Here is a 21925-nt window from a genome sequence, read left to right on the forward strand (position 1 = left end):
ACTTTGAAAAGAATGTAGTTGAGGATGCTACATTTATGATAGAGGTAGCCTTCAGTCATACATCATTGCTATAAAGCGAAACCTAGTGAGGTGCTATTATTTCACAATGAGCTGTTTGGAGAAGCAAGGCTTCAGGTGTATTCCAAAGTTGGAGCCATTGGAAGAGGTTGATGTTGGCCTGTGCAAGCGCCTAGTGCATGGAACTGACTCTAAGGCTCAGACCATGTGGTCAAGCCCCAGAGCAGGGTAGGGTGGGAAGACAGCTGAGGTATAGGTGGTCTGTGTGGTATATGTAGACCCTTCAAATGGAAAGATGCTGCTGTCCCCACACTGTCTGGCATCACTGTTTAATCACCCGTGTCTCTACTATTCTCATCCTGCCACTATCAATTCATGGCACAGCACACTCGGCCGACCTGGGGGAGAGTGTCATTCTTAAGCTCTACCTGCCATCTTTTCCTCTGCAGGAAATAGAGCCCAATGCTGAGCATGGGGAGAACCTCTGGGCTCTTTATGTAGGATTTGAAGAGCGCAGATCTGGGGCCTCACTTGCGAAAGCACAGTGAAGAAAAGCAAATCCTCCTCTAAAAGTGTGCTTTTGCCCAGAACTGCTTCTAAGTCAGGGGAATTTCATGAAGCCTGGGAGAGTCACAGCAAGTGTTCTCTCCATTCCAGCATCTTGGTGAGGCCGATTTGTGATAACACCCCCGAAACCACAAAGGAATTTACCACGGGAAGTGTTCCAGCAGTTGCTTATTAGCATTAGAACAATTACACAAAGTCCATTGTTAGCAGACATGTTTTCATGATCCTTAACTTGTGGCAGTAAATAACAGCGATTCTCTTTCAAGCAAATGCTAGATTTCCAAAAATCCAGCTTCCAATTGTCTGTGCAGGGATCATCTTGGATTAGGACAACCATTGGAGTGGATGGCACCCCGGAAGCTGAGGTGCCCAGCGCTCGTCCTGCAGGAGCAGGGCGGAACACACAGGAGCTGCCTGTGAGTGGATGGGGGTGATGCGGCTGGGTTTGACATCACAGAATGGAAACAGGGAGGTTTGTTACCCTGGATGTCTGACCATCTCCTGGACCATCCCCAGGGCTCTCAGTGTGGTGCTCTCTTGCCACAGGGGAGGGATAGGGGCACAGGGCAAGGCAACAGGAGAGCCTGGCAGGTGCTCAGTTCTTGGAGTGTTTATGACAAAAAAACAAAAAACAAAAAAACAAAAAAAATCCGCCCCATGGATGGTTTGCACCCCTCTCCTTAAAAAAAAAAATTGCAGTTTTTAAAAAAATCACCTACTCCTTCACAATCCCATGTCTTGTTATCTGAGGTTTTAAAAAAAAGTGAGTCCAATCTCCTTCCCCTCTCTCCCCATTGGAGAAGAGCTGAGAAGTGGCCCCTTCACAGCAGAGGTCAGACAGTGCCTGCCAATCACTTACATATATGTAAACCTGGCTGTTTCTTTAGAACGAGAGCAGAATATTTCCATCTTTAGAGACCTTCTGACAATGACTAAATTTGAGTCCCTGGTCACCTATGGGCATCTCCAATTATCTTCAGAGATTTGAGAAAATTCTCCTAAAACCATCTCAAAAATAATTTAAAAAGAATTTTAACTAAAAAAATAAGAAATATTCCATACAGCACATAGATACAAAAATAGGTTATTGCAGTGTGAAGGGTTGGGGCTGTTAGAATTGCTGCTTTCATTGTTTTCCTAAGAAACTTATGGTGTAGGCCTCCGTCTCTCACTGGTTTCTTTCTGCAGTAAACCGGCCCTAGTCCCATATTCCTTCCCAATGTATTTAATATAATAGGTAGCAGCCCTGCTGCAGGGAAATGGTGGGAGCCCAGTGTACTCTCTGGTAGGTGCTAAACGCCCGCAAGACAAATTGTTCCCTGCCGTAGGCTCCCTGGCAAGTTGTCTCCCCAGAGTCACCTGGAGCCCAGGCTTGGCACATACAATCATCGTCCTGAGGTGGCAGGCCCAGAGCCCCAGAACAGCCCTGGTCACCTGGCTGCCTCCAGGGCATACCGTAGTAGCATAAGAGGGGACAGTTAGTAGTAGCAACCACACCACAGTGGGTTCTGCCTCCATATTGCAAACCAAGCAAAGGCAATGGCTCATACACTACCAAGCACTCACTTCCTAAGGCTCTTCCAGCTACAGTGTCAGGAAACAAACACACACACACACACACACACACACACACACACACACACACAGACAAGACCCACAACTTTCACCTAAAGTCTTCACACAGGGAATAATGTGATTCATGAAATATTTAAAAGGCCTTAGGCAATAGAATTGTCTCTTGATTTTTTTTTTCAAGTGTTTAACAGACAAGTGTAATTGCAAATGTTTGGAACATGAACACAGGCACACACACATACACACTCTAATTTGGAATTATGCAAAACAATATCATTATTCACTACAACCTGAAGCAAAGCTACTGCAATGGAATAATAAGTACCATATCTGTACAAGTGAGAGGCCCCCAGGTCGGCTCTCATTTGGACAAGGGTGACCCACGTGGCCTAACCCTTTAAGGTCTGTTTAGAGGAAATGGCCTGGTGTGTTTTACATTTGTGAAGCTATTTAGCCTCCTGGTTTGACAAGACTTTTGAGAGGGGTGAAAATTAATTATAATTGCAGTATTGCTACAATAATTTAGTTGGCTAATTGCATTTCAGTGCAGAAACAGTCAAGGAAGATTTTCCTCCCCAGGTTATTCTCTGATGTGGCAGCATTTATTTTAAGAGTAATGAGATTTTTAAAAAGTCAAACCTTAAATATCATGGCTTCAGCAATCTGTCCTGCTTAAAGTTTAATGCAAAATGAGATAGCACCTCCGTGAGAGAAGTTCCACGTGAACATGGATCCAGTTTTCTCCAAGACTTGAAATGAGAACATATCTCTCCCCTGAAAACTACTCAAGGGATCTCTTTGACATTGTTTGGGGCTGATTTTTATTTGAGAGCACCAGTGTTTGTGATTCTGCAGTGAGGGAGGCACTGATGAGGGTGGGTAGGAAGTTTTGAAAACTTAATACTGGAAGTCACTACATGAGGTATCTGTTGATGGAAGAGGTACCACAAGTATCGGAAGATTGAGAAAAAAAAGAGGAGTGAAAAACCTGGGTTGTTGTGGGATTTTTCTGCATCTCATTGTTTTCACACTGGCAGTTCTGAGTACATAACCTGCCCGCGGCTGCTTTGAGGGAAATGTGTCTAACTCTAAACCAGCAGTGAGCACTTATGATTAATAAACTCTTAACAGACAGGCCCTATCACCTTAAAATCTTGAAGACTCTGCCCCAAGGCCTGATTCAAGGTACTTTTCTCGGGTGCTGAACCTGTCAGAGGCGTTTGAGCCAGAGCAAGTCCATCTTGAATGGGAGCTGGGTAAAATGAGGCTGAGACCTACTGGGCTGCATTCCCAGATGGCTAAGGCATTCTGAGTCACAGGATGAGACAGAAGGTCAGCACAAGATACAGGTCATAAAGACCTTCTGATAAAACAGGTTGCAGTAAAGAAGTTGGCTAAAACCCACCAAAACCAAGATGGCAACGAGAGTGACCTCTGGTTGTCCTCACTGCTATACTACCACCAGTGCCATGACAGTTTACAAATGCCATGGCAATGTCAGGAAGTTACCCTATATGATCTAAAAGGGGGAGGCATGAATAATCCACCCCTTGTTTAGCATATCATCAAGAAATAACCATAAAAATGGGCAACCAGCAGCCCTCAGAGCTGCTTTGACTATGGGGTAGCCATTCTTTCACTCCTTTACTTTCTTAATAAACTTGCTTTCACTTTACTTTATGGACTTGCCCTGAATTCTTTCTTGCATGAGATACAAGAGCCCTCTCTTGGGGTCTGGATCGAGACCCTCTTCCCGTAACGAAATCACCAGACATCAAGCTCTTCTACAATCTAATAACTCAAGCTCAATTCAGTGAGCAAGTTCAGTACATTCTCCTCCTCCCCTTCTCTGCCATGTTCTCAGTGCAGCCACCATTTGTGTGTCTGAAAAGGAGGCTACGATGTGCTTTCTCAAATACCGCACATCAAAGCGGGCCTAACGGCATGGCATGGACTATTTCTTATGGCCTTCATCTGGATTCTAACTATATAGAGGGTCACTCTGCAGATCTACCGAGGGCTGCCCTCAAGGTTATACAGGTCATGCTCTGTACAACGGCAGCTGATCAGGGGCTGAGGAGGTTGAGCCCCCATCCTGCTTCACTTGCCAGCTGAGATCTCTGCTCAGGTTGTATCCCAGAGAAAGGGGTGCCTTTTCTGATTCACCTTTGGGCCAATGGGGGGCCCTGAGTCATCCCTAACCCTCTCCCTCCCAGAAATTCCAAAATCTAATGTTCATCTCCTCATCTACAACACTGTTGATGTCCTTTTAAGGAAGAGAATATGCGCATGGCAAAGGTGAATTCATTTTGAAGATATGTTTTCTGCTCAGTGTGAAAGAAGAAGAAGAGAGATGGAGGGAAACAGAGAAAAGAGAAGGATAAAACAAACGGTGGAGAAGTTGGCCCTCTGCCTAATAAATTGTGGATTCATTGTCCGTCTCTGGACACAGCTGCAAAGGAGCAGAAAATCAATTTTTTCTATTACTCCACGGTGAGGAAGGAAAACCTATTTGTAAATTGAATTAAACCCCATAATAGCATGTCTGTGTATTTGTTGAGGACTAGAAAAATTAGCCACAGATACAACTACATAACCCAGCAACGTAACTAGAAATCAACACTCTCCCATTTCAAAGCTTCGTTGAGACATTTTCTTTTCCTTTTTTAAAGAAACACCCATGGCTAAATGTCACTAAGATTCTTCGGCATGCCAACACTTCAACACCTCAATAAGGACTCTGGAAGGGAAGGAACTCCAAAGCCCCATCTGGGTAGAGCGTGCTTCCAAATTCTTGCCTTTGCTAGTTGAGTATCAGTCAGTCAGTCAATAATGATTGGATACGAACTAGACCCCTCTAGCTGATGGTTTCTTCCCAAGTCGCAATCTGTGGTGCTAACTGTGGAATAAATCCCCTGTTTCTGTGTGGGCTAGATCTTGTTCACAGACACCCTAACCCATCCACTCAGTACTGAATAATCCTGCTATTGCAGTCAGTGAGGGCCCTGAAATTTCATTAGCAGTCTGCCCTCTAGCGGAGCAACACAGTACTTCAGATTTTCTAGGAATAGAAAAGATTTTTTTTTTTTCCTTTTCTTTCACGGCTTAAAATAATTCAAGTTTTCCAGATAGTGCAAGGTGAGGCAGTCATCTTCAGAAGTCAGCTTCCAGAGCTGAGGCAAACAAGGCTCACACGGATAGGTCCCCAGGTCAGAGTTAGAGGCAGATGGTGCTGAGGGGGGTGTCCCTGCAGAGACCTCAGGGACAGAGGTCCTTCTTCCATCCTTTGAACACTCCAGAACTCTCCTTGGCCAGAAGCATCAGTTCCCTACCCTCTCGTTATGCAAATAGGACCCACTTTAAGAGAAATCAGCATAACAGGGATGTTAAAAATCAGAGGCTTTTGTAATTTTTTGGCAAATTATTAACACAGAGGAGCCTTTCAAAAAGGTCCACGTTAAATTCTTAAAAAGGCAAAGATTCACAAGTTTTATAAAAAGACCACATCTTTGTGGCTGTTAATTTTAAGAGGAGAGTCTATTTTGTGATGTTGGCGGGATATTGGTAAGGCAGAAGATAATCTTGAGATCTGTTGTTTTGGGTTTCGCTTCTGTCTTTTTTAAAACGTCAGAACTTGGCTTGCTTCAGTTTGTCAATGTGGTAGCAGAGTTTCAGTGCGGGTCCCAGCTTCAGGCCCAGGTACTTCATGACCATGTCACTCTTCAACAACAGCAGAGCGTTGCCATCAATCTCCTGGTGGGATAGGATCAGAAGAAAGATAAACCCAGAAGATGGTCAGAGTCATCAAACAGTGGCTAAGGTTAAGGTGTGGTCAGGGGATGTGCCCAGGGCATATGGATTGATTTAGGCAACATATCCTCTTGGTCCTGGGGCAAGGTCTTTTAAAATATTAAAGCAAACAAACACTGTGTTCTCCTCTCCCCATCATCTCCCTGGAGTCATTTGATACACGGGATGTTTCATATTCCTGCCCTCCCCTCATAGAAGGAATCAAACACAACCCCATGTGTGTTCCCAATATCCCACTTAGGAAGTTTATCTCCTCATCCAAACTTGGCTAAAGTGGCAACAAGTGTCATCCATTAGACCCTGAAACTAGAGGGTCTTTCCATCCCAAACCTCCACCTGTTGCCCTAATTTCTCATTTCTTTTCTTAGTAGGCCCACCTACCTTTAGCTGATAACAAAGCAACTCATTCCACCTATTGAGGATTTCAGGTGTGTTTAGCCCTGTCTATTCCACTAGATGGAATACACTAAAGAATTCACCCGCTTCATCTCAGGGTTCAGCACAAAGAACTACTAAGGGGACGAGCCAGTCCTTTGAGGTTTGGTCCCAGGGTTGCTGCCATTGGTCATTGAAAATGGTCACCCTCCAGAATGCATGCGGAGTTCACGAACCTAGCAAGGCTGGGCTTCCATGGTCACCTTTAGTGCCATTTTCAGGTCACTGGAGACAAAGGGTAGAAATTTGAGGTGCTCAGGCAGGGAGAAGAGACATAGTTACAGGACTCATATAACGGTGCCAGGGTCACCAGCTCTCTCATTCGTCTGCCCAGCCAGCCAGTATTGATGGAGCACCCACTCCGTGTCACTCTCCATGTCTTTGGCAAAATGGCAGTGGGCAAGGCTTACCTGTGGGCCACTCCCAGGAGCCTCATTTTCTGCTGTCTTCTATTTCCCTCACCTCCTGGACTCCCACTGTCTCCTCCCACCCTGGAAGACAGCCAGACTCCTCCTGCCCAAATCTGTCCAAGCATAACCCACTCTGTGGTTCTTGGTCTCAAGGCCCCATTGTTAGGTGAGGTCAACATATGCCTAATAAAAGGCGAGTGCTGTGTTAGATGAGAATCCTCCTCAGATTGGAGAGCATGATTTCTATGACAGAATCACCAAATAAAATGAGAAACAGGAAACAAAAATAATGGTCACTGTGGAAGGCAGAATAATGCTCCTTCTCCTCCATGCACAATGTCTGGATTCCAGTCCCCAAACCTGTGAATGTCAAGTTACACGGTGAAGGGGAATTAAGGTTGCAGATGGGATTAAGCTTGCTAATCAGCTGACTTTAAAGTAGGGAGATTATCCCGGATTATGGGGCCAGGTGGGTGGGGGGAGTGGCGGCTGTGTAATCACAAAGCTCCTTAAACGTGGAAGAGGACATCAGCAGTGAGAACCAGGGATGGCAGCCCGAGCAGCCGAACAGGCCTCAGCTTGATGTTACAGGCTTTAAAGATGATGGCAGGGGGACAGGAGCCAAGGACTGATGGTGGATCTAGAAGCCGGAAAAGACAACCAAGCGGATTCTCCCTAGAACCTCCAGAAGGAAAGGCAGCCTTGCTGGCTGAGCCCACTGAGACCCATGCCAGGCTCCTGACCCCCAGAGTGGTAAGACAGAGAATGCATATTGTGTGAGGCAACTATGTTGGTGGTAATCTGTTCTAGCACAATATAAAATGAGTACAGTACCAGGCGCGGTGGCTCTTGCCTGTCATCCCAGCACTTTGGGATGAGACCAGCCTGGCCAACATGGTGAAACCCAGTCTCTAGTAAAAATACAAAAATTAGCTGAGCGTGGTGGTGGGCGCCTGTAATCCCAGCTGCTCGGCAGGCTGAGGCACAAGAATTGCTTGAACTGGGGAGGCAGAGGCTGCAGTGAGCCGAGATTGAGATCGCACCACTGCATTCCAGCCTGGGCGACAGAGTGAGACTCCATCTCAAACAAAAACAAACAAAAACAAAATGCATATAGTAAGCCTGACAGGTAAATTATTGATTCTTATCTTTAAAAAAAATTTACCATCTCTATATTTTAGCATATCTCAAAATCATTATAATGCTATCTGCTCAGTGAAGGCTATCTGAGTCAGGAACCGTGCTGAACACCTTTTGTGCATTTTCTTATTTAATCCTCGAAGTGGTTTACAAACAGGTGCTACTGTGGTTTGCCTGGCATGTCGTAGGTGTACTGTGAATGTTTGTTGCATGCACAGACGGCTGGATGGGCAGGAAACAGGCACTCCTGACGAAGGCCAACATGAGAGAACAGATGGGGCAAATATTCCTTTAAAAACAAATTAAGTAGTCATTCTGCTCTGAGGAGCCTGTGGTTGTACCTGTCCCTCTCATCTCTGGCTCCCTTGAGGGTGCCCCTAGGGCTTAGTTTAGAGCGCCCCCACCCCCACCACCTCCCCTGGCAGCATCCCGCAGCTCCCTGGACGTCACTCTCCTTCCAGGCCTGCTCCCCCAATCCCCCCCAAGGTCAAACCCACCACTCGCATACGTGCTTTCTGAAGAGCTCCACGTGAGGCCCCAGAGCCTGCGGGTCAGCGTCCTTCACAAACCACACCACGTCCTCCACAGTCCAGGCGGAGGGGTTCCTGCTCCGTGGCCGCCTGGCATCCTGCACATCCTGAGAAGGGCTTGAGGCTGGATGGGGCACAGAGACGGAGACCATGAGCCAGTGGGACAGGGCCTTGCACCTACCTGGTGCTGCCTACCCCCACCTAGCCTGGAAGGGGGGTCCTCAGTGCCCATGAGTCCAAGGAGCTGGCCCAAGTGACCTCCTGTTATAGGGAAAGGCTGTGAGTGGCAGCTCTATCAGCAGCCCAGAGCGCAGAAGGCCACTCCTAGATATATTACCCTTCCCATGTATGCCAAAGCTCTCTGCTCTCCCAGGAGAGGAAGCACTAGACAGTGGATTCCCTTCAACAGGCTGGAATTCCCACCTGAGTTGGAGTTTTCAAGACTCTCCTGCTCAGTTCTTTCTCAGCACACCCAGGGCCTCCTGAGCCTGGGTACTTGGTGACCAGGGCAAGTGTGCTAAGATGAGTGTCCAAATGAGCCTCATCGCCTCAGTGAGGCCAGTGACTTGGGGTCCTTTCTGCCTCCATGGCCTTCACACTGAGAGGATAGAGGCATGGCAGAATTGAGGTGGCTTTTCGTTCTTGTTCATGGTCTCTGCATAATGCAAGTCTGCCACAGCATCCTCAGAGCCATCCCTGGTCACACATGCAGAAAGAAGAGGTCCCCTCACTCACTGCCCCGGGTACACACTAAGTCCTTGCACGGCCCTCTGGGGCTGTCAGAGCATTTGCCCGGGTCTCCCCCACTACACTGTGAACTCCCTGACCGCAAAGGGCCTAACCTATATCTGCTCCAGAGCCTGCCACCTAACCCCCTGCTGTGGGTTCCTAATGGGTATTTTTGGGCCATGCCCTTTTCTTCCTACTGCCTACAACTGCCGCTGCTTCACATTCTCCCTAAGACACATCTCCCCATGGGTTCCCCTTACCAACACACTGAGTCCTCATTCTACCTCAAGGTCAAGGGCTCTCTTGGTCTTAATAATATTTTTCCTTCTTAATGGAGGGGGAGAAGAGCTTTGGTGCCAGAGAGACCTAGGGACAGATCCTGGAGCTACCCCTTGCTGGTGATTGGACCAGGATGTAGCTCATTATGTGTGAAATGGCAGTGCATTCTACCTGGAGGGGCAGGTGTAAGGATGGAAATGGGATAGTGCCCTGCCCCGAGGCTGACCTGTGTCAGGTGCTCCATCAAAGGCGGGAGCCTCCCTACCTTCCCTACATCGCTGCTCTCCTGTGCACCGCCTGTCTGTCTGGGTACACTTGTTGTGACCGACCGAATGTCTCCCCAACTTCCTTCCTCTGCCTGTGGCTGGTGCTTTGGCTTCAACCGAGAAGGCATTCACCCTCTCTCCTTCCCACTCACGTTCCACCTGATGCCTTTGTGAACAGAAATGTTCTGTGCTTCCTGCGGCCTGCATGTCACCTTCCTACCCCTTTATTTTATTGTATTTTATTTATTTTTCGAGACAGAGTGTCACTCTTGTTGCCCAGGCTGGAGTGCAGTGGCGTGATTTCTGCTCACTACAACCTCCACCTCCCGGGTTCAAGTGATTCTCCTGCCTCAGCCTCCCGAGTAGCTGAGATTACAGGCGCCCACCATCACACCCAGCTAATTCCTGTATTTTAGTAGAGACGGGGTTTCACCATGTTGGTCAGGCTGGTTGGGAACTCCTGACCTCAGGTGATCCACCCATCTTGGCCTCCCAAAGTGCTGGGTTTACAGGTGCGAGCCACAGCAGCCGGCCTCCTACCCCTTTATTCCTACATCTTTATTTGTTCATCTATCTCTTAAGGTGCTTTCACATTCCACTTTGTAGTACAATTATTTATGAACTTCTCGATAACCACTAGTTAGATTTTAATTTCCTAAGGATTCCTCCCACTCACTCCGCAAACATTGATTGAGCACCTTTTCTGTACCAGGTGCTAGGTGAAGCGTTTGGTGAAAAACACAAATGTGATCCTCTCATGACAGGGGTTATAATCATTGACTCCTCCATGGCTCAGAGTACGTATACAGTCACGCACCACCTAAGGACGGTGGTCCCATAAGATGCTAATGATCCTAGTTCCTATCACCTAGTGATTTGTGTTACAATTTTCTCCAGTATTCCGTACAGTAACATGCTGTACAGGTTTGTAGCCTAAAAGCAGTAGGCTATACCACACCGCCTAGGTGTGTAGTAGACTATACCATCCAGGTTTGTGCAAGTACAACCTATGATTATCACACAACATTGAAATCACCTAAGGATGCATTTCCCAGAATGTATCCCATTGAGCGATGCATGACTGTGTTTATAAATAGGGCTTGATAAATGTGAGACGAATCAATATACTCTGCAGACACAGTCTAGGTAACTTATACAAAAGCCTGTGTGTGTAATCTTTACTTCTATTTTAAGGCTAGAAAAAAGTCAAGGCTCTGAACAATGAAGCAGCTTTCCTACAGAAGAATTCTAGTTAGAAGTTGAGAAGCCTTCACTTTATTTCCCTTCTTTAGATCTCAGGGCACAGTGGCTTTCTGCTGTCTCTGTCTCCTTCCTCCTTTTAATGTGCCTGAGACGTGCATGCTGCTCCATTAGCACTGAGGAAAATACAGCATCACATTTCTGCGTCTGTCCTAAACACATAATGGTTTGGCTGAGAATTGGATTGACTTTGAAATTTCCCCTGCCTCTTCCTTGTGGGACCTGGAAGGGTCCCATAAGGTGGTTTGGCACGGGGTATTTTTCTGGGAATCCGTTAATGCACCCTGGAGCCATCTGAATGCTGATCCATGCTTATTAAAGATGATTTCACTCCATTTAAAGACATCTGCACTCAACATGGGGACGAGGAATCACGGAAATCACATTGCCTTTGGATCCCGCCCCATCAGAACATTGGCGTTAATCAGGGTGATAATAGATGCTCTGATTACAAAGGCTGGAAGTCTTTAGTGCCAAGAATAATTTTAGAGTGATCAGAGCAGAGGTCAAATCTAATTTCCTGCATTTGACAGGAAGGGGGGAAAACCCAGACCAATTAACAGGATCATTCACAGGAACCTAGAGTCCTTTGAGCTAGGTCAGGGAAACACTTTCCCTTCAACCACAGTGTTGAAGGGCTGAGCCAGGTGGCTGGTTTGTCTTTAAAGAGGAGGCTCTCAGGACGATTGCTGTGGAGGGAAAGAGATAACTGAGATGGGAAAGTGGGCTCTGTTCCTGGTACCTGGTGCTTGCTGTGGGCACTTTTCATTTTTCCAGGATGGAGCGGAGGCAGCAGGGGCTTGGCTCGGGCGTGTTTCTTACCGGGCCTTTTAGTCATACAAGACAGAGGGCAGCAGGCAGCCTAAGTCACACCTTGGGAGCTGCTCCCGATCCAAAGCACATAGATTCGCTTTAGAAAGGAAGAAAAATGGAACTTTCCAGTGGCAGGTTTGCAAAGCCTCACAGTGGTCTATGCTCACAAAAATAATAAATACACTAGCCACTCCCTCTCCAGCTGCGGCGAAGGTGTCAGGAAGACAGATGGGTGGAGCCTGGTGCAGCTGGGGCAGGCAGATGTGATAGATCAACAGTAAGACATGATGGATGTGGAAAAGTCTTGCTCCTAGCAGACAGAGCATGCCAAGAAGCACTGGCCAGACACCTTTGTGAGCAGACAGAGTTCTCCAACGAGGAGGACATTGTGCTTGGTCTTGTCATTCCCTGGGGTCTGCCAGAGGCATGTGAAAAGTGAAACCCAGTTATGAATGGATTAAATATGCTTGTTTCTAAAGCTGAACTCACATTTACCAGAGCTAGGATGACTATGAGTCAGTGTTTCAAAGCAATCCCGATTTTCACAGCACAGGTACTTGCATACTCTCTGTGAATCTCCCTCTGCCTTACACATGCCAATGAGCACATCCATACGTACGTAATTTCCTTTCACTCATTCATAATTCAGGAGAAACTCTTTAGCTAACAACAGAGTCATGTGGAGGAGCGGAATTAGCAGTGAGCTGGGAGTGAGGAACCCCTGCCACCCACCAGCCATGTGATCAACTCTCTGCTTCTCTGTTGTAAAATAAAAGGGCTTGATCTCTTGGTGGGACCGTAAACTAGTTCAACCATTGTGGAAGTCAGGGTGGCGATTCCTCAGGGATCTCGAACTAGAAATACCATTTGACCCAGCCATCCCATTACTGGGTATATACCCAAAGGACTATAAATCATGCTGCTATAAAGACACATGCACACGTATGTTTATTGCGGCACTATTCACAATAGCAAAGAGTTGGAACCAACCCAAAAGTCCAACAGCGATAGACTGGATTAAGAAAATGTGGCACATATACACCATGGAATACTATGCAGCCATAAAAAATGATGAGTTCATGTCCTTTGCAGGGACGTGGATGAAACTGGAAATCATCATTCTCAGTAAACTATAGCAAGGACAAAAAACCAAACACCGCATGTTCTCACTCATAGGTGGGAATTGAACAATGAGAACACATGGACACAGGAAGGGGAACATCACACTCCAGGGACTGTTGTGGGGTGGGGGGATGGGGGAGGGACATCATTAGGAGATACACCTAACGCTAAATGACGAGTTAATGGGTGCAGCACACCAACATGGCACATGGATACATATGTAACAAACCTGCACATTGTGCACATGTACCCTAGAACTTAAAGTACAATTTTAAAAAAAGTGGGGAGCTTGATCTCTAAGCCCCTGCCAGCCCCTTATGACATTGTGTAACCCCTCCCACCTCAGGCTGTTCACACGAAGGGAGTCACTTCCTCCCACAGCTGAAGGCTACATCAGTGTGTCCACATGCAAAACACACTGAGTGCAGCCACAGCCAGGCTTCCCGTCCCTCCCGGGCTCTGATCATTCGCTACGGACCTCATTGTCTTCATCTATAAATTGTGAATATTATTTGCTGCTTCTTAAGAATATTTTAAGAATCAAAACAATGCGGCTTAGGGCTGGAGCCTGACCATAAGAATCTTAAAGACAGGAAGTTCATTGTCACCAACAGGGACCCCTGTGTCCTCAGGCTACCTGTGAGCTGCCCAGGCCCTCTTGGTTTCTGTCAGCTGGAAGTGGGTTGGGAGGGCCAGGGCTGGCAAGGGGAAGGGGAGGGAGATCCGCTCTCAGCATCTCCAAGTGGCCTGCTCCCACTAGATGCATCCTTTCTAGATACAATGCCACATCAAATGTGTGACGTGCCCAGGCTAGCCCACGATTATGGCAAAATCACGTGGCTTGAAACAGCGCTGTTTTTCATTATTTCTATCTGTTGCTCAGGTGGAGTGTAGCGGGGTGATCTCGGCTCACTGCAACCTCCGCCTCCCAGGTTCAAGTGATTCTCCTGCCTCAGCCTCCCGAGTAGCTGGGATTAAAGGCAAGCGCCACTCACTCTATCTAGAGTTTTCAAGATGCCATGAGGTGAGAGAGATGACAGGGAAGAGAGCCCACTCAATCCTTAGAGTTTAATCAGATTTTTCTTTTATTTATTTGAGACCAGCTGGCCTGCCTATGTGAGGAGAGAGCATGTCTCTAGAAACAAGGAGAGACCATGGGCTTGAAGCCAAGCTGAGCTGAGCTAGATTCCTTCTTGGCCACCAGAAGACACTGTGACCTCCTAGCAAGCACTGTGACCTCTGCTGGGAAGCCTCCAGCCATCCCTCCTCCCTACTGACCCTCCCTGGTTGTCTTTCCTCCTGCTTATTCCAGCCAGCTCCACTGCCTCTTCTCTGGGAAGCCTTTCCAGACTCCTAAGGGTAGGCTCAGCCACTCCCTCCCCATCTGATTCTCCCACAGCATCCACACTTTTCCCTGACAGCAATCATCACAACTATAATGAAGTTAGTGTAATAATTTGTTGACGTTTATCTCCCTGGAGTTGCAAACCCTCAGAGAACAGGGCCGGTGTCCATCTTGTTCACAGCTCTGTCCTCAGATGTGAGAAGAGCCCCTGGCACACTGTGCCCAGGAAGTCTCTGCTGGCTAGGACCAACCAAAACCTGAGTCTTAATTGCCTGCTCTATAAAACACCTCGTTGAGCTGTTGCAAGGATTAAATGGCACAATGTTGTAAAGCATTAAACAGGATTACTCATTAGGTAGTTGCTATTCTTCTTCTTATGATGATGTCATTCCATAAATGGCCAGTAGATTTGTTTTCCTAAATCCCAGGGCCACCAGCTCACTCCCCTGTTCAGAAATGTCTGGTTTACAGTTACTGCAGAGCAAAGTCCCATCTGCTTGAAATGGATCCCAAACCTCCCAGCATGGTTTCCCTGGTGTCCCTGCACAAACCCTTTTTTTTTTTTTTTTTTTTGAGATGAAGTCTCGCTTTGTTACCCAGGCTGGAGTGCAGTGGCATGATCTCGGCTCATTGCAACTTCCATCTCCCGGGTTCAAGCGATTCTCGAGCCTCAGCCTCCCGAGTAGCTGGGATTACAGGCACGTGCCACCACACCCAGCTAATTTTTGTATTTTTAGTGGGGACAGGGTTTCACCATGTTGACCGGGCTGGTCTTGAACTCCTGACCTCAGATGATCCGCCCACCTCTGCCTCCCAAAGTGCTGGGATTACAGGTGTAAGCCACTGTGTCTGACCTTTAATTAATTAATTAAACTCTTTAGTTAATTAACCTCTTTAATTAATTAAACTAATTAATTAAACTCTAATTAATTGACCTCTTTAATTAATCAGCTCTTGCCATGCTTTTGTCCACTTCACCTCCTCACATAGAATGCTGTTCTCATTCTTCTTTTTCTAGCTAAATTGTCTCCATCCCTCACCCAATGCCAGGCCCTATCAAATAAAAATCCAACCACAGGAAGCATTTGGGTTGTAATAGCAATATCAGATTGACTTCGTTTCTTGATTCTGAATCTTGGACCTAGTTGTGGTTGGGAATTCTACAGTGTGTCTTGTTAAATGCCCAAGTCAGGAAGCTTTTGTTATCCAAAAACTCTTTAGAGCTCTTGGTGATTATATCTTGGATGAGAGACAAGGAAGAGCTCTCAAACTTTCACCAGAGCATCAGCAGACACCAGGAAAATGTGCCCTGTGAACGCATCCCCTTGGAGCCCACTGGCAGCGGAGACAGACGTGATATATCACAACTGCAGGAAGCTAAAGGTAAGTACCGCCAGAGAGAGAAGGCCGAGGAGTTTGTCATGTCATCAATACCCACCCTTCTGCCTGCAGCCTCATGCAGTTTTCTGGCTTCTGTGGTTTTAAACCATTTTGATTAGTACCATGGGGAAAATGCCATTTCTAAGTCTCTTCTATGGTTTATGACTTGGGTCAAACTCTCTTAAAGTGGTATGGTTTTTTTGCTGATAACTGCTTTTTACTTGGGATGGAATTTCAGAGCAATATTGAACAGTCATTTGGGTGGGAGGGTGGGGTGTGAGGGGACCCACAGCAGGCACCAGGCTGACAGCTAGGTGAGAAATGTGTGAGGACGCTGGGGGTTTCTCTCCCACTTTAACATCCTGCCACTCAAGTCAGCATGGTTTTTATCTCCATGGTTTCCAAACATTTTTAGTTGTGCAAATTTTGTTTAAGCAAAGCACATATAGAACCCCACTCTGCAAATGTGGAAAGGCCCTGCTTAAAGAGAGGGAGGGCACCTGGAGTCCTGTCTGCTCTTGTTCCATCTTCTCCATCTCTTAGAACCTTGAAAGCCATCAGGCATGATTTGAAAACCCCTGGGGTTGTTTTGAAAGACACAGGCTTTGGAGCCCATTGAAGTCAGATCCTGGCTTAACACTTGATTTACCTTCTCTTGAACCTCTTTTTCTTTATCTTTAAATCAAATATACAATACCTTTTTATAAATATTAAATTCTAAACATATAACTTATAATAAATCGGAAACTGTCTGGCCCCCTTGAGTGTAGGTCTTCAATAAGTAACAGTTTGATACAGGCCTCAAGCCCCCCTTTGCCGGGGCTGTAGGGGGTTCAAATATGAATAAGAGACTTCACAAAGCTGAGGGTCTGTTCCCTTCCCTAGGACAGAGTGAGAACTATAGATGAGGAAACAAAGTGCCGCGGGAGGGAAAAGGAGGGAGTGAGCATTTCTGATCAGACTTCCCATTGCCTATTCAGCGTTACTTTGCACTTCTTTCTCTGTAATAGCAGCCCTAATTTCCATCTGGAATCATGGTTGCTAGGAATGAAAACCACATTTCCCAGGATCCCTTGCAGCAAGTGGCCATGTGACTACATTCTGGTCAATGAAATGTAAGCAGAAACGGAAACCTCTTTCACAGACACTGGTGCCATCCTTCCTTCCACCTTCTCCCCACCCACTTCCTCTGTCTCACTGCTGAGAATGTGCGTGGCTGACTGGCTGTTTCTGGTACCTGTGGTTTTATTTAGCACCCTGAAGAAGGCACTGGTTAAAAGGAATCTTTGGGCTGGGCGGGGTGGCTCATGCCTGTGGTCCCAGCACTTTGGGAGGCCAAGGCAGGCAGATCACGAGGTCAGGAGATCAAGACCATCCTGGCTAACACTGTGAAACCCCATCGCTACTAAAAATACAAAAAAATAAAAATAAAAAAATAGCCAGGATTGGTGGCGGGCACCTATAGTCCCAGCTACTCAGGAGGCTGAGGCAGGAGAATGACGTGAACCCAGGAGGCAGAGCTTGCAGCCTGGGCGACAGAGCGAGACTCTGTCTCAAAAAAAAAAAAAAAAAAAAAAAGGAATCTTCAGAGAAGTAAAGTGTTAATAGACCTACAAAGGATGAATAATTTCATTTTTCTTCAGTGTATCACAAAGGCTCAACAGTGAACTTCAACTGATACATCATGTAGCAGCTTTTCTCCAAAGAGGTTAGGTGGCTTTGTGATTTTAAACATCCCACAGTCCCATGGTGGGGGTCCTGCTGATTATGGACAACTGGATTTCAGGGTCTCAGGCAAAATTCTCTTTAATATTTATTTTTATTTATTTATTTATTTGAGACAGAGTCTAGCTTTGTTGCCCAGGCTGGAGTGCAGTGGCACAATCTCTGCTCACTGCAACCTCCACCTCCCGGGTTCAAGCGATTCTCTTGCCTCGGCCTCTCAAGTAGCTGGTATTACAGGCGTGCACCATGACACCCAGCTAATCTTTGTTTTTTTAGTAGAGATGGGGTTTCACCATGTTGGTCAGGCTGGTCTCGAACTCCTGACTTCAAGTGATCCGCCCACCTTGGCCTCCCAAAGTGGTGGGATTGCAGGCATGAGCCATCATGCCTGGCTGGTTCTAATACTTCTAAGTTATTAAAAAGACAGCCAGGATTCAGGGTTCAGGTATTGATGTTTTTGGGATGAAAGGCAGCAGGCACTGGTGGACTCTGTTTCTCTGATCTCATCCCAGACCCTGAGAGGCAGAAGGGCCTGAGCTAGGGGGCCTCTCCTGGGGTGCAACCAGGCTCCAGCAGAGAGCCTTTCTCAGAGCTGGAGCCTGAGGAAGGGTCTGGGCTGCCCCTCGGCCAGTTGTCTGGCAAGATTACTCAGACTGTCAGGGCCTGATTCCAGGATGATATGAGTTAGCTCTGTGTCCCCACCCAAATCTCACCTTGAATTGTAATAATCCCCATGTGTCAAGGATGGAGCCAGGTGGAGATAATTGAATCATGGGGTTGGTTTCCCCCATACTGTTCCTGTGGTAGCGAGGAAGCCTCAGGACATCTGATGTTCTTATAAAGGGGAGTTCCCTTGCACAAGCCCTCTTACCTGTCACCATGTAAGACGTGCCTTTGCTTTCCCTTTGCCTTCTGCCATGATCATTAGGCCTCCCCAGCCATGTGGAACTGTGAGTCCATTAAATGACTTTCCTTTACAAATTACCCAGTCTCGGGTATGTCTTTATTAGCAGAACAGACTCATACACAAGAGAACAAAAGGCCGGGATGGGGATGAAAGTGAAGGACAGGAGGACATCCTAGGGCTCAACTGGAAGGAGGTGTGAGGGGCTGGGGGACGGGAGCTATGCTGAGGCCCTCTGAAGAGCCCTGGATTCCCTGGCCCTGGGTCACCAGTTGGACTGAACAGGGCAGACTGTTGTTGAGTGAGTGATAGAAGTTCTCTCCAACTAAATCGTGCCTCCCTTTTACTGCTGGAAATCTTGCATTTAAGACATAGGGCTGAGATTGCACCAACGTGAGTGGGAGAGAGAGTAAATACCTCCTTTTTAAAAAGTGGGACTCTGGGATTATGAGTCAATTCAATCAGCATGGTGTCCTGTGATCACCACCCTGAGAAAAGGGGAATGGGGCTGAGGAGAAGAGGGTGACAGAAAGACATTTAAATGCCAGAGGGACATAAGGATGAGTGTTTCGACAAGAAGACAAAGGGACACCGTGAGGGCACAGACATGGTGCATGTTTATTGAACACCTACCACATGCCAGATATTATGCTAACACTGGGGACAAACCTATGAAATCAAGGCTGCCCCTGGTTTACTTTACAGTGTTGGTTCGTGAAAGATCTTGTCCCTTTCTCTTGTTCTTAGGAATCAGATGGAACAATGTTGCTCTCCTTTGGAAAATAGGGCTCTGTGCACTTAATCTGCCTGGCTCATGGCCCTGTGTGACAGTGTTGGAAAGTGGCCTGCAGGGCAACTCTACATTTGGCAAGAGCTGCCGTGGAGAGAGAATCCGTGCTCTACCCCTCAGAACACCTCTCTGGCAAGGGGCCCCTTCTCACCTCTCCGTTCTTGGCCAACGGAAGCTGGTCAGGGCCATGCTCATCTGGGTTGCATGAGGCTCTTGGAAGGGAATGTGTGGAGGGTCTTGATCATACAAAATAGCTCATGTGTGTGGCTTGCTGGGGTCACTGGTGGAAGGGTCCTAGGCTCAGGGGAGAAATGTGACTTGCCACAGAAGGCAGAGCTTGCCCACTGAGGGGCTACAGGGTGGCAAGATGAAGACTCCCAGACTCCTTGGCCTGGGGCCTTCTTTCTTCAGCAGTTCTCAGCTGTAGAGCTGATGGGCTGTGATCTGTTAAGGGATGTGTTAAAAAGATCTATGCTGTAACTACTAACATTTATTGAGCTCTTATTACCTCCTAGGCCTTGTACTAAATGCATGTATGAACTCATTTAATCCTCCCAACAATCCTATGAGGCAGGTGCTGCCATTATTATTATGGCAATTTTATAGGTGAGGAAACTGAAGCATAGGTAAGTTAAGACTTGCAAGAGGTACGCAGGAAGCAGCAGATCCAGCATCTCAGCCCAGGCTGTCTGGCTCAAGTCCCAGTGATTATCCACTATGCTCTATGGCCTTTATGCACTATCAAAATACTGAAGCTTGAAAATGACTTTTTTTAAACATCAATCAGAAGGGCCTTCAAGCTATTACTATAATCCTTTAGCCCTTATAGCGCTTTTGTAGATTGCATTCCAACAAGCTTTCTTTAGTGGACGAGACAGAAGTGGCATTACAACCAGCATTGGGGGAATTTTGCCTAACTCTGCTCCTGCTCATGTATTTGTATCCTGAAAGTGACACCTCCTATGCAAGAGACAATTCTTTACCAAGGTCTGGTTCTCCTTTCTCCTGGGCAGAGCTAACCTACAGCTCCCAGAGTCCCTTATGGTTAAGTGTGGCAAAATGACCAGCTTTTGCCAATGAGATGTGAGTGGAAGTGATGAGCATCACTTTCAGATTGCAGGGAAGCACCTGTGCCTTCTCCATACCTTCATTCCCTTTCTATTCCCTGAATGCATGGGGCATGAAGGCTGTAGAGGGTGGCAGAGCCACAAAATAGATGGAGCCTGTGTCCCTATATTGAGATGCATCCATGAATCAGGAACATTCACCTTCGGCTCTTGAGCAAAAATTTCTATGGTATTTGAGCCTGTGTAGATTTTGGAGTCTATGTATCCTGTGGCCTAGCCTACCCTAATACATGATATTCTTTGCTTATCAAAGGTTGAGTTTGGCTGTTTTTGAGAACCTCAAGATCTATGAAAGGACTTGTGGAAATTTCTGATCTCCCAGCAGTCCCATGTTTAAATAGCCACACTCCCCCTTCCCCAGATGCTGTGCCCCCCCGCACAAGGGCAAGGGATGTTAAGTCAGTGGGAAGCTGATGCATGCATTACATTACCACATCTGTTTCCTTCAAGAGAAGTCACGTTTCTCTTGGGGCTGGAGGCTGGGGGCCTCAGCCCAGGTGCCGAGGGGCCACCAGAAGACATGGGGCTGGTGCGGGGACCACCAGCAGTGGCAGCAGGACCACCCCCAAGGTGGCTGTCTCCAGAGTTCTGCCTCTTGCAGTACAGCGAGGAGGAGGGGGGCAAGGAGCCCCTGTGGTTAAAGGTGGAGGCAGAGGTGTCCACGCCATAGCGGTTCATGCCCACAGGGTTCACCAGGTACTCTTCGGTGGTGACTGTCTTGGCTAAGCGAGAAGGCAATACAGAGAAGCAGATATCAGAGAGCAGTTCAGGAAGCTATCAGACCCTCCGTCTTGGCAAACTCTGCCCTGCCAACATAGTCGCCAGTATCTGTGAGGATGGAGACAGGAGAAATGAACCCCACAACATAATTCCAAATAGCATACCTGTCAGCAGGCTGAGAGCTGCCTTGCCCACAGGAGCAAATTGTAATAGGAATTAGGAGGTGTGCTCCTTGGTGCTTAGAGGAAAATTGATATTTTGGCCATTGATGACTTAATAAGCCCAAATCAGGCCAGGTGCGGTGGCTCCCGGCTGTAATCCCTGAACTTTGGGAGGCCGAGGCGGGTGGATCACCTGAGGTCAGGAGTTCAAGACCAGCCTGGCCAACATGATGAAACTCCATCTGTACTAAAAATACAAAAAATTAGCCAGATGTGGTGGCAGGCACCTGTAATCCCAGCTACTCAGGAGGCTGAGGCAAGAGAATCGCTTGAACCCGGGAGGCGGAGGTTGCAGAGCAAAACTCCGTCTCAAAAAAAGAAAAAAAAAGAGTAAGCCCAGATCAAAGACTCTTCTGCAGTGGCTCCGCCCTCACAGTCTCTGCTGGCTTCTCAGAATCTCCCTGTACTCCCTGCTGTTGCTCACCCACCAGCACAGCCCCCCTCACCTGGCTCAGGACTCCTGGGAGAGATCAAGCAAGAGTCACAATGTCCCAGAGTCAGGAGAGACAACTGTGGCCTGGGTGGTGGCCCAGGTGCCACAGTGCTTTCTCCTCACACCTTTAGTCCTGATACACATGAGGGCAGCCATCCTCCGCCATGGCTAACAAACAGGGATGCAAGTGCTGATCTGGACAGCCCCAGGGTCCTCCCCAAACCCTTCACAGGAGAGCTAAAGAGCCAAGCTAAAGTGCAGGGGGAGGAGAGGACTTAGAAAGTCCGCCAACCTGATCATCAGTGCCTCTTAAGTAAACCAGGACT

At 47.4% G+C, this 21925-nt stretch overlaps 1 protein-coding gene across 3 annotated transcripts in view; it reads right to left on the minus strand.

Annotated features, from left to right (window-relative positions):
* Positions 1–5252: 5252 nt before the first annotated feature.
* SCML4 (Scm polycomb group protein like 4) overlaps positions 5253–21925 on the minus strand; it is a 122118-nt gene continuing 105445 nt past the window's right edge. For all 3 annotated transcript variants that reach the window (XM_032165209.2, XM_032165201.2, XM_058430388.1), the window contains 3 exons: positions 20657–20947; positions 8464–8609; positions 5253–5913 (listed from right to left, as the gene is read on the minus strand). In XM_032165209.2, coding sequence (XP_032021100.2) covers positions 5788–5913; positions 8464–8609; positions 20657–20947 — 563 coding nt within the window. In that variant the 3' untranslated portion in view covers positions 5253–5787. The remainder of the gene's footprint in view (positions 5914–8463; positions 8610–20656; positions 20948–21925) is intronic.

Source organism: Hylobates moloch, unplaced genomic scaffold, assembly GCF_009828535.3.
Source record: "Hylobates moloch isolate HMO894 unplaced genomic scaffold, HMol_V3 SCAFFOLD_2, whole genome shotgun sequence".
Lineage (NCBI taxonomy): Eukaryota > Metazoa > Chordata > Mammalia > Primates > Hylobatidae > Hylobates > Hylobates moloch.